Here is a 12,875-nt window from a genome sequence, read left to right as displayed (position 1 = left end):
TGTACAGTGAAATGAGTAGAAAGGGGCTGTTCATTTTTTTTTTTTTTTTGATGTGTTAAGTCTGAAAATTCTGTAACATATTAAATCAATACGCCAAGTCTCCATTCAGACGTGAGCCTGGTGATCAAATCCTGGAGTGAATATGCATCTTTGGAGGCCATCTATGTATGGCTGTGACTTGAAGCCCTAAATCTAGAAGACTCATCCAGGGATGAGTATAAACAGAAGAAGACAGAGGGTCAAAGACTGGACTCTGGGGCTCAGCAGCATTTTGCAGTCAGACGAGGAAGGATCTGCAAATCTGATGGAAGATTAGATAGTGAAGCAAAAGGAAACCGAGATAATCGTGTCCTAGAGAGCAGAGTATTCTGAAGAAGAATTTTAAGTTAAAGGGAATAATTAGTTATGTCAAATGCTGTTTGTAGTTGAGTTAAATGAATCCTGAGAAATAGGCATCGGATGCATTAAATGTGGAGGTAAATGGTGAATAGAAATAGTAAGGGGAAAAGCCTGATTAAAGTGGGCTCAGGAAATGCAGGAAGAAATTGACACATTGCAACTGATTATACCTCAAATTTAAAAAAAAAGTAGGAAGAGCCAGTAGGTACAGACAACCTTTGAACACCTTTGCTGCTAAGAGAATTAAAGAAATGGAGTAATAGGGTGTGTTGGGGGGGGAGTTGTGGGGGGAGCAGTAAACAAAAATTTTGTGCTTATTTTTTAATGAAGATATTACATCATGTTTGTGGGTTAAGGTAAGTGAACCATTAGAGATAAAAAAAAATGAGGATTTTAGAGATAAAAAGAGAGAAATTTAGAAGTTAAGAATGTTTGAATAAGTAGATGGAATGGATTCTAATGTTAGATGGAGACTAACCATAGGTAAGAGTATATAGAATTATTTTCTTTTTTATTATTGAAGTTTAGTCAGTTTACATTGTTGTGGGGTTTTTTTTTTTTGAGTATGTAGAAAATGGTTGAAAATTATATTACTTTACATATAGATGTAAAATGTTTTTTTTTTTGTATATTTAGTCAGTGGAGCAGAGGAAATTTTCTCAAGATAAGAAGCTAGATTATTAATTGAATTTGAAGAAAGAGAGAAGAAATTTGAGACTTGAAAAAGGAAAAGAAATTGGAAATTAGTGGATTCACAGAATAGATTGGTTAGTAAGAGTGCTGGCAAGTTATCATTCAAAAATGTAAAATAAGGCCAGTTAATAAGGTCACATTCAACTACTTGTATGCAGTTATAGAGCAGGTAGAGTTTATTTAACAGGCTGCATTTTTCAGATACGTATGATGAATGAAGGAATAAGCATTGGATTTGTAGCTGAATGTACAGAAGCTATTATTATAATTAACCCCGAGAAATGGTCTAAGCCAGGTAAAATAGGAAATGAGACATGAGGGATTTATGACAATGAACAGTGCCATGGTCACTGAATTTGATATCCCAGTGAGCATCAAAGTAGAATCTGGACTGGGAAGAAAAAGGTTGGAGGTTAGAGAGTAGAAATCTAAAGCTGAGATAGTCGAGGAGATGCTCATACTGGTAATGAAATTGTCCAGACTCTAGTGAGCACCATACAGTAGAATTTTCTGTGATAATGGAAATGTTATGTATTTGTGCTGTCCAGGTCCATAGCCAATAGCCAGCCACCTGTGGGTTATCAAGCACTTGAAGTATGACTAGTGTGACTGAGAAAATTAATTTTTAATTTAAATTCATGTAAGTTTAAATCGTCACATTGGCTAGCAATTACAATAATGGACAGCATAGCTTTAATGCATGATCACCGTAGTGGGTGGTTGATTTGAGGGTGAGGTCAAGGTTATTGGAGGTAAATCCAGCACCTGAGAGCCCAGGGTATTGCAACTATCATCTACACGAATACTGAAATCACTGATAATCATGATGGGAAAGGAGGTGAACAAAGAGATTTAAGACAGTTGAAAAAATGGTAAAGAAATGAGGAGAAATGTCCTGGAATTTGGTTGATGATTGCAACAAGGTGTGTTATTTGATAGTGTAATCTGATAAATTGAGCTACAGAGATGCTGGAAATTTTTAAGAAGGAGTAGTACAGACAACAATTTCTAAATAAAATTATCAACTAATTACAGATAATAATAGCATTTTAGGGTCATAATAAAGACAGTGTGTAGGAAGTACGGTCAGTCTTCTTTCTTACAGAAATAATTAGAAACCTAATGAGATTCTTCATCATTATTTTACCTGAGCATTATTTCATATAAGATAGTAAGACATTCAATACTTTTTTAGGGAACTTTAAGGTATGTGAAAGAGTCAGGCAAGTGAAAATGAAAACATAATCTGCAAAATTTGGTAAAAGTGAAAGACGAGAACAAAGACAGAAAAAAATCCTTCAGTTCTCATTTTTTGTAATCACCTATTTGATTTAACTTTTGCTCATACCAAAGATTTCTGCCTTTATCCAATTTACCTAGAATAGAAACATAAACATAAATTTATTACTCATTTCTGCACGTTTGGCAGTGGAGTTTAGCTGATTATGACTCCAGAGCTTCCACACATTTTTTTTTTTTTTTGGACTGAGCACATGATCAGTTTTGGGGGAAAAAAACACTAACAAAAAATATATGTACATTTATGTATTTAGAGATTACGCAAAAATGTTACTGAAGAATTATTATTATGTTGCATTTCTGCAGTCCATTGGAAATTCGTCCCCACCCGTGAAGTGGTTGCAATTCATTCTGAGGACATTTGACTAAGATAATCTTCACACAGAGATGGACTTTGGGAGGTTTTGAATCATTCCCCCAACCACCTGAAAACAAGAGCCCACACCACGTTCTCTTCCTGAGTGCAGTTACCTCATCTCCTCCTTACCCCAAAGGAAACCTTTACAAATGATTCCTTAGTCCATTTCCTCACGGAGAGCCCCTAAATATTTTGTGAGTTCCGGATTTGCTGCATTGCCCAATTACACAAAAATAGCAGCTTAAACAGCACTCATTTATTGTCTCCCAGCTCTGTAAGGTTAGAAGTCTGACATGGATCTCACTAGGGTAAAATTAAGGCGTAGCTGTGGCCCTTTTAGAATGCCCTGTGGGAGAATCTGTTTCTTCTACTTTTCATCTTTCAGCGTTTATGCCCTGGCCCCGGCACCCCTTCTCCATCTTCCCCCTGCAAGGCTGTATCTCTATGACTTCTCTTTGTCATCACATCTGTCTCTGATCACATCGAAGAAAGAGTCTCCACTTTCCTGTGATTAACTTGGGCCCACCCAGATGATGCAGGATAATTTCCTCATCTCAAAAATCTGTAATCTTAATCACATTTGCAAAGTCCCTTTTGCCACATAAACTACCATAATTATAGGTCCAGGAATTAGGACATGGACATCTCTGAAGGACTGTTATTCTGCCCACCACAGGTTCTTAACAATTTACCTAAAAAAATTTTTTTTTTTATTGAAGTATAGTCAGTTACAGTTTGTCAATTTCTGTTGTACAGCATAATGCTTCAGTCATACATAAACATACAAATATTCATTTTCATATTCTTTTTCACTATTGATTACTACAAGACATTGAATATATTTCCCTGTGATATAAAGAAATTTGTTTTTTTGGTCTATTTTATATATAGTAGTTAATATTTGCAATTCTCAAACTCCCCATTTCTAAGGGGAAGAGTTAACATCTCTCACTTTCTCTGCAGAAAAACAGATCACCATTCTGTTCTTACAGAGGGGCCGTGGGATGTGTCTGGGGTCAGTTTGGTGCTGATAGAAAAGCTCCCAGCCTTGAAAAGAACAGCCTGTTCCCGGGCCTGAAGATATTGAAACATTAATTAGGTAAATTTATAGTAGAGCGTTCTTCTGCCATGTCCGAAGAAGTGACCTACGCGACACTCAGCTTTCAGGATTCTGTTGCAGCAGGAAATAATTGGGATGGAAACAACCTAAGGAAAAGAGGTAGGAAAGCAAGATGTGACCTTGGAGAATGGACAGGTGTTAGATGCCCTGAAGTGCTGGCTTTGAGACCGATGCTAAAGAGAGGTGTGGTGTGGACTCTCCAAAATGGAGACCAAGTTGGGGGATCTTTCAGTGAAGTGCGTTCCCCGTACTTGAGGAGAAAGTATGTGATTTCTAGGACCTTTTAAAATGACGTGATAACTGCTATGTCTCATGAAGCTTTTTGTGTTACAGTGCATTATTTTGACTGAATATCCTTCAATCAGAGATTGAGTTTGGAGACTAAGAGTTCTTCTTATAAATGTAGTCCTTGATATTTATACCTTTTGAGAGAAGGCAAGGAAATATTCTTTTGGAAGCCAGTTGGGAGTCTCCTAAAACAGAGAAGGTGGAGGGACCTTTTTTTTTTTTGGAAGCTATAAATAACTGAAGAGAAAAATTGGAGGATGAGTGAGTCAGAAATCGACAGGTGTAGTTTCTGTCTTATAAGTATTTGGAAACTTTTTTTAAGGCAAGGTTAAGTTCTCAGTATAATTAGTCATGCTGAAGCAATAATAACAAAGTGTCTGTGTAGTATTTTATATTATATCTTTATCAAAATATAACTGTGAAGTAAATGAAATAATATTAGTCCTTTCTCCAATGTATTAATGAGAAAACTGAGGCTGAAAGGCATTAACTGATTTAACCAAGTTCATACAATTGTTGCGTGGTGGAGTCCAGGCTCAGTCCTCATCTTTCACTCATTCCTTTGTACCAAATTAGAAGAAATAGCTGTCTCTGTGGTCGGGAATCCAGCTTAATACATTAGACTACACCCCTTGCCTTCAAGGACCTGTTGACACTGTAGGCTGTTGTCCTGGATCACCTAAAACGTCCCTCTTCTCTTTAGATTTATTTTTATTAGATAGATTTATTTTGTTAAAATAAATCTTTATTAAAAGCACATGTGTGTATGTGGTTTAGGGGGCTAAAATACAAAAAGAAAACAGAAATAGACTTTGCATGTGATGGTACATTTTTGTTTTGTTTTGTTTTAAAAAGTCTAATCCTTGAGAAAAAAGGAGTTGTGACTGTGGTACATAGGGCAGGGCACCTGGAGATGGTATTCCCATCTCTCTGAAACACTGGGCTAAATGCCACTAGATCCAGAATTAAGGAATAGGAAAGAGAGGTAAATATGAAAAGCATTATATATATATATGTAAATAAATACATATCTCTCTCTATATATAATATATAATTTATATATATAGATAAAATATATATAAATGAATAAATATATAAAAATTGCTAAATTTTGAAGAATTATCCTCTGGCTTTTCACTCTATTCTGCTCTTTGTAGATTAGATTGCACATTCATTCATTCTTTCATTCAGTATTAATTCCTCATCCATGAGATGAAAAAATAAAATACATGATAGATAAAAGCAGAATTCACAAAACACCTGCCTTGTGGAGGTTTGTAATGTCAACAACGTGGTGTCTCTGCCATAGTCAGGATCATCCAGAGGAGAAGTTCCACAGCATCTCATTCATGAATTCAGGAATCTTGAAGAAGAAAGGTGTGTGGTGATGCAAAGCAAAACCCCCCAAATTATGAGATTCTTGCTCTTCAAAGACTGGAGAATGGTGGAGAAAATAAATGGAGGAACTCTATGGTGGGGCCCTTACTGTGCACTATTTTTAGTATTTTCTAGGTAGGAGAACTGAAGAAGCAAGAGACGAATTTTAGTATCGGGAAGCTTGCTAACTAGGAAAATAAACAACGCAAAGTGTGACAACCAGAAGGCATTTCTGTTTGCTAATCCTCCTGCTGGCTTTTTTTCAGGGTATCCAGCTCCATCCCCCATATGGCGTCAGGCTGCCCTGGGTCTGCTAGCGCTTTGTCTGATGCTGTTGATTGGGTTGGTGACCTTGGGGATCATGTGTAAGTGTGCTGGCATCAAACCCAAGACGGGAGGCCAGGAAGCATATTTGTAAACTATATGATAGGTGCTGGCCTCCTGAATTCTCAGTACCTTCTGCCACCTCTTACATCTCTCATCCCCCATGTCTCCAAGGTAAACCTGGAAGGGACATACTTTATCATTTTGAGGATTTTGCCCTAAATACTTGGTTTTCTCTTGACAAACTAGACTGGACTATGAAGACAACTTTTATTTTTCTAGTTATCAGTTGGAATCAAGGGACTCCTTTCTGCCTAGACACACATCCACTTATTATCCTGATGCTGAGAAACAAGGAGTTGAGGGAGGTGGCTTCAAAGAAGGGCGTGCCATTGCATTTACCTCTAAGACTTGGTCCTAGACTGGCTAATCTGCTCACCCAAGACCTTTCTAGCGTAGAGAAAACTTCTAAGCAGCAGCTTCAGCTTGACTGCTGTGAAGGAAAAAGAGATACAAACAAAGAGGTAGAGTTGCCTGATCCCACCTCACTCAGTAAATAGAAAGCTGAACCACCTCCATATGATAATGTAAGTCCACTCCCAAGCACCATAGTCAAAAAATATACATATATTCTCTGGATTCTGACCCATCATTGGGCAGTCAGAGGCGGATAGGACAGGGAGTCTGAGACTAACAGTAGGCAGAAAAAATCCTGAGAATACACACTTTTTAGGTTGCTGGTAAGTATTTGAAGTACAGAATAGCGAGTTGGTACAACATACACTTTCAGGGAACTTGAGTCAAGAAAGTCTATTTGCTGAGTGACATTAACACCTCCTCTGCTAAATTTCATTTTTTAAAATATATTTAAGAACTCATGGACAGTTAGGATTTTCTAAATTGAAGCATAGTTGAGTTACAATGTTATATTATTCTCTGGTGGACAGCATATTGGTTCAGTTATACATAGATATTCTTTTTCATTCTAGGTTATTACAGGCTATTGAATATAGCTCCCTGTGCTCTACAGTAGGACCCTGTTGTTTACCTATTCTGTATATTGTAGATTGTATCTGCTAATTCCAAACTCCCAGATAATTAGGATTTATACATACTTAATTTGGACCCAAAGAGGCTAATGATGCAACTTACTCTTTTGAAAAGAAATATGATCTTCTAGCAGTAATAACAGATATGCACTAGCCAATCACTATGAGGATCAGTAATTGATTTTCTACAGTGATGTATATTTAAAAGAGTGAATGAAGATATAATAATGTATATTCATTGGCTCACCATAGAAGGGTGAACACTTTTTTTCCTAAAGTGCAGTACTTTTAGTGCAGTGGTTATTAAATTTATTGTACTGGTGAATCACTTGAAGTACTTATTAAAAAATGTGGATTTTATTAATTCAGGACCAGAAATGGTCTAGTAGGGCATTAAAATTTGCTTTTTTTTTTTAATACCCGAGGTAATTCTGATGCAGGTAATTTGCAGACCATACTTTGAGATACTCATTGCCCCAAAGAATTCTGTTCCTATTAAAACAATTACAGGGGGAGGGAAATAGCTCAGTGGTAGAGCACATGCTTAGCATGCACGAGGTCCTGGGTTCAAGCCTGAGTGCCTCCATTAAAAAAACAAAAATAAAAAGCAATAATTACATTAATGAACTCCAAAAAGAAAAGAAAAACTCCACCAATATGAAAGGAAAAATGACTGGCATTGCCTTATGTGAAACTTTCACTGATAAATAATTATTAATTCATTATTTTAACACAAGTACAATTGTAATTAAAATATAAATACAATAATAAAGATGAGTACTAAACAATTTGAAATAGAAGATTAAGTGCGTTTCCTCCATGATAGCGGGATTATTAGGAGCTACTAGTAAACCTTAAAAATTCTAAGCAGTATTTTCTGAGATGTGAGTTTGTTTCCTGTTATGTCTTGGAGTTTTGCAGACATCAGATGAATCTAACGCAGATTCAGAGAAACTGAGTCAGCTTCAGAAGGTCATCCACGAACAGCAGGATAACTTATCCCAGCAGCTGAGCAACCACAGGAGCTTCCCCACGGAGGAAGCATCTCTCCAATCACAGATCTCCAGCCTGTTGAAGAGGCAGGGACAAATGGCCATCAAACTCTGCCAAGAGCTAATCACTCACACTTCAGGTAATCAGGACCTGCTGACCAATCAGATCAAACCTGTTGCTCCGGTCTTTAGGCTGATTACGTACGTGCACCACCTTGGAGTGTGGAAGACTGTGTTACCAATGACTTTTTAAAAAATTAATTAATTAATTAATTAATTAATTATTTATAACACCTTTATTGTGGCATGGTTCCTGTACAGTAAACTACACATATTTCAGACATACAATTTGATGAATTTTGATAGACACACCAAAGAAACCACCACCACAATCAAGGTAGCTAACATTTCCATCCGTCCCCGAGAGGTGCAGATTTCAAAATTTGTACCAATGACTTCTAACGATGCTGTGCTGAACTTACAGAAGACAAGGGAAGATACGAAATCCTTTCACATTTTTGAGAACACAGAGGCAAATTTGGGACACGTCTTGGGGTGATACCAGCCTGGATACTTCCGCCCCTCACTTTATGAATTATTTTTAGGTGATCCTGTTGTTATAAGAAGTTAAAAGTGTAGCTAGTAATTCTGAGGCCAGAAAACTGAGCCTTGGAAAGGGAGTTCCAGTCACCATTGTCCTAAAGTGTCATCGGGGTGACTCTGTTTTCAGAGGCTCCCAAAGCAATATGTTTCCAGGGTGGTGGCTTTGAGGTTCTATCGTACAATTAAATGATTTGCTTTCCAGTCCCCGGACGCTCCAGAGTGGTTCAGTTTGTGCTATTGGGTGCATTTCTCTTTCAGACCATAAATGTAATCCTTGTCCTAAGACGTGGCAGTGGTACCAAAGCAGCTGCTATTATTTTGCAACAAATGAGGAGAAAACCTGGCCCAACAGCAGAAAAAACTGCGTGGACAAGAACGCCACGTTGGTGAAGATAGACAGCTTGGAGGAAAAGGTCTGGTTGACTGTCCTGCCCTGGTTATAGAAATTACCCATACGATGCACAGCAAATAAGTGGAACTTCTGATTCACATAGCAGGAATTCAGTACATTCTGAGTAAGAATGAATACAGGAATTTGATGAGGGTTCCCATCTCTCTTACTCCTGCAAACTGGAATGTAGCTCTCATGTTACATTTTTTCCTGTTTTCTCTCTCAGGATTTTCTGAAGTCACAGCCAATACCTAAGTTTCCTTTCTTCTGGTTGGGATTGTCATGGGATCCATCTGGCAGCCGTTGGCTCTGGGAGGACGGCTCTGTCCCCGCTCCATCCTTGTAAGTCTCTAACTATTGGGGAAATAAACAAGCTAAGGATACTGGGAAATGGAAGGCTCAGAAAGTAAATATTCATTTAATTATAAGTCTAGATACAAAAAAGACTACAACCTACAAATAAAAGATATGGAAAGGAAGATTACCTGGAAGGGCTTTGCAGTGTGGGATAAACTCATGGCAAGACACGGAACACCATCTATTAGTTTAAATTTCTTTATTTAACAAGCACAAGTAACACTTACTATTTTCAAAGTACTTTATAAATATCAGCTCTATGATGAAAGCACTGTTATATTCCTATTTTATAGATAAAAACGGTATCAGAGGGAGATTAAATAACTTGCCTGAGGTCACTTAGCTCATAGTGGCAATTTCAGGTCTGAGCCCAGCCTCCCAGCCCTCCGGTCTCTCCAGCATTTACAGTTCAGAAGGGTGGTGTTTATCATAAGAACATACATTAGCATTTTCATTCAAATGAATAACTGTCAGCAATTTTCTAACAGAATGGAAGTCTAAACAGACTAGTTTAACAATTAATTTTGTGATGGGAATTTGCCAATTAGATTATATGGCAAATGGTTTTCATGAATTAAAATGAGCTAAACCCACCACGTCAAGGTTTTGGTGAAAATCTTTAAAGCACGTATAGAATACATAATACTTGGAAAATTATATTTTTGGAAGCCATTTGAAGTTATGAAAAAAATATTTATTGGGGAACATAGCATTGCAAAGTTCTTTTAACTATAAAATCAAATATTTTCAGGAACACCCCTCATCACAAATATATTAAGAAAATACAATTATAGTCATAATTTAATATAATGCATGGTATTTTTATATTAGATGAAATTTAAGAGCACTGGCATCTTTCCTGGTGTAGCAGATTTTTCTCTACCTCCATACCCCATCAAGTTATTAATCCATTCAACTCACTCCTGTTTTACTTTTCAATGCATGTTGTCAAAGTTTCCTTAATTATAATGGCTCATTTTCTGTCATGCTGTGCTTCAGCTGGGACTCAGCAAATTCCTTGAATAGCAATGACATGTCTATACTTTTTCTCCATAGGTACACTTTATCTTCATCCATTTCCCAAGGCCTTTTCATGGGTTTTTCTGCTCAACACCCATCTCCCACTTTTTAAAAAACAATGTTTAATTTTAATGGAGGTCCTGGGGGTTGAACCCAGGACCTCATGCATGCTAAGCACATGCTGTACCCCTGAGCTACACCCTCCTCCCCTCCAATCTCTCACCTTTTAAAACCACATCTAACATGGTCATTCATTTCCTCTTAACCTCTGTCTTACTCTCTTTTTCACCCGCTGTGTATGTATAAATATACACGAAATTATATTTTTTTACCTAGTAAAATGTAATAAATTTTTACAGAGTGTGATTTTATTTTTTCTGTTTTTCTTCATAGAGTTCCAGAGTAAAGAAACTCTAGTAATTTTAATATCATCTGCATTGGGTAGTTTCTACCATGTTAGTAGAGAGAATACAAATTCTCAACTCCAAATTTTGACTTTCTTCTTAAATGCTTCCATCTGGGATCAGGGTTAATTTGAAATAAAAAACTCAGACGTGCCAGCTTGAGGTGTTTTGATGGGTGGCGGCAGCAGAAATCTCTCCACATTCGGATATATAGATACTTGGTTGTCAGGGGAACTGAGAACACTGAGGTATGATCAATTTCAAATGCGACACCCGTAATTAATTTAAAATTGATTAATTTTCAGATTTAGTGCTAATGAATATGCCCAGGTCAATGGATCCAAAGGATGTGCCTATTTTCAAAAAGGAAATATTTATATTTCCCGCTGTAGCGCTGAAATTTCTTGGATTTGTGAGAAGACAGCTGCATCAGTGAAGATTGGAGATTTGGATGAATAAATACTCCAAATTCACCAAGAAATAAGGGGTTTGGGATTAAGCTTATGTGAGGAAGGACCAAAACTACACCATGAGAGCAAAAAACAGATGAAAAAGTAACTATGTATTTGAACTCTCAGGCGAATAAACTTGCTTCACAGAACATTCTCTGCTTCCTCGTCTGATGCCTTCTGATCTGATGTGCTTGCTATTCAGTCTTAAAATCACTGAGAGCTTACGGGAACAGCTGTTCTGTGGCTTTACTGCTCCGTCTCAGACTCGTTTCACTGAATTTCCTCTCCTCTCAAATAACGACTTTTCTTGCTTTATTGTTACGAATGCACAAGTGCACAGGGTGATGTGTCAATACTTAACAGCCAGAACTAACACAGGCCACAGCAATGGGACAAGGTCCAGAAGATCCTGTTGTGATCGTTGCTGGATCATATAGAGAGCTGGGGGGTCTTGGGGTGGCAGCGCTGTACCAAATATTTGGAAACGTCTTAGTGTCTTAGCAAATGGTTCACCTGGACCACCGGGTACCAGCTAAGTGTCAGCCTGCCTGGGCAAAGGAACTCCTCCTCCCCCAGCTCCCTATGAAAATGCATCTTTTATTAATCTTTAAAATTTAGAAAATTTGCAGTCTAGGTGAAATAGCACATCATTTAGTGTGAAAATTCTCATTTATTTTAATTAGTAATGTTAGGTTTATTGATTTGCTAATCTGGATATTAGTATTAGTTATTCCCTAATAACTGGGATTTTATGTCCTTCAGACAAGTCCTAATAAATTGCTCTGACATTATAATATTAGAACCATGATGTTTTAGTTTTTTAGAACTTTTCTTTAACGTAGTTTGTCAGTGTCCCTGCATGTTAGATGCTGAACATCACAGAGTTCAAGAGTTCTTCGGAAATGAAATTGTTAATTTGAGAATATTGGTTAAAGATATGGTTTTCATTGTCTCCTCATACAATTTTACAGCTATGTATAAGGTAAAGGGGATGGTAAACTAACTTGTGACACTGATTTGGCTAGACTAGAGATCGAGAATTTACTGGAAAAACTGATATGATCTAAGTTCAAAGCTAGGTGCATTTCAGAATACTTCGATATTTCTTTGAAGGAACATCTTTATACATATATCTAGTAGCCTGTTACTCTTGAAAGGTTTAAAATCGTGGGCTAATCAACATTTTATATATGTACCAACAGAAAGTCTAGAACAAAGAAAGTAAAGTCTGAAGTGAAAATTTAAAAAGAATTATGAATGATATATTTAAGCACAGATTTTTAAATGTAGACAACTATTTTATCATAGTCCAAACGAACCGGCTTGACTGATTCTTATACAGGACTGAAATACAAGTTACATAAACGTGAATTTAAAAAGCAACTGTAGTTTTCATTTTTCTTTAGTAGCTTACTGTCATTGTCATTCTCACAAAGATAAAACTATTTATTGAAGGTCAAGAACTCTGCAGCTGACTCCTACACATTGGGTTTTTTCTTTATTCCCATGGGAAATATAATTTCTTCTTTTTTCCTCTCTATTTCTAAGCATAGAAATATCCGCTATTAATAATAAAATATCTTTGTTAGTTATTTTGTTCCCTAAAAGAAGTTACAGGGTTTTTTCCTGGAATCTTGTATCCTTTAATTCTTATCTCATGGACACTCATTTTCACAGTCACAAAAAAAAAAAAAAAAAAAAAAAAACTATTTCTATTTGACCTATTTGGAGTGGCTCTGGAGTTTGATC

The 12,875-nt window shown here is 36.8% G+C and overlaps 1 protein-coding gene across 1 annotated transcript; it reads left to right on the top strand.

Annotated features, from left to right (window-relative positions):
* Positions 1 to 3,816: 3,816 nt before the first annotated feature.
* CLEC12B (C-type lectin domain family 12 member B) lies at positions 3,817 to 11,270 on the top strand. Its single transcript, XM_010946394.3, has 6 exons — positions 3,817 to 3,968; positions 5,801 to 5,899; positions 7,821 to 8,039; positions 8,761 to 8,915; positions 9,120 to 9,235; positions 10,980 to 11,270. Exons 1-6 carry the CDS (start codon positions 3,878 to 3,880, stop codon positions 11,131 to 11,133), a joined length of 834 nt encoding a protein of 277 aa, XP_010944696.1. The 5' UTR covers positions 3,817 to 3,877; the 3' UTR covers positions 11,134 to 11,270.
* Positions 11,271 to 12,875: the final 1,605 nt, after the last annotated feature.

Source organism: Camelus bactrianus, chromosome 34 (assembly GCF_048773025.1).
Source record: "Camelus bactrianus isolate YW-2024 breed Bactrian camel chromosome 34, ASM4877302v1, whole genome shotgun sequence".
Lineage (NCBI taxonomy): Eukaryota > Metazoa > Chordata > Mammalia > Artiodactyla > Camelidae > Camelus > Camelus bactrianus.
The sequence above is the reverse complement of the archived record's forward strand: the minus strand, read 5'-3'. Positions and strand labels throughout refer to the sequence as shown.

Excerpts from the sequence above, each read along its gene's own strand:
- CLEC12B (XM_010946394.3), top strand. The coding sequence starts at position 3,878 with ATGTCCGAAGAAGTGACCTACGCGACACTCAGCTTTCAGGATTCTGTT. Across the intron at positions 3,969-5,800 it reads AAACAACCTAAGGAAAAGAG|GGTATCCAGCTCCATCCCCC; the intron begins GTAGGAAAGCAA and ends GCTTTTTTTCAG. Across the intron at positions 8,040-8,760 it reads GCTAATCACTCACACTTCAG|ACCATAAATGTAATCCTTGT; the intron begins GTAATCAGGACC and ends TTTCTCTTTCAG.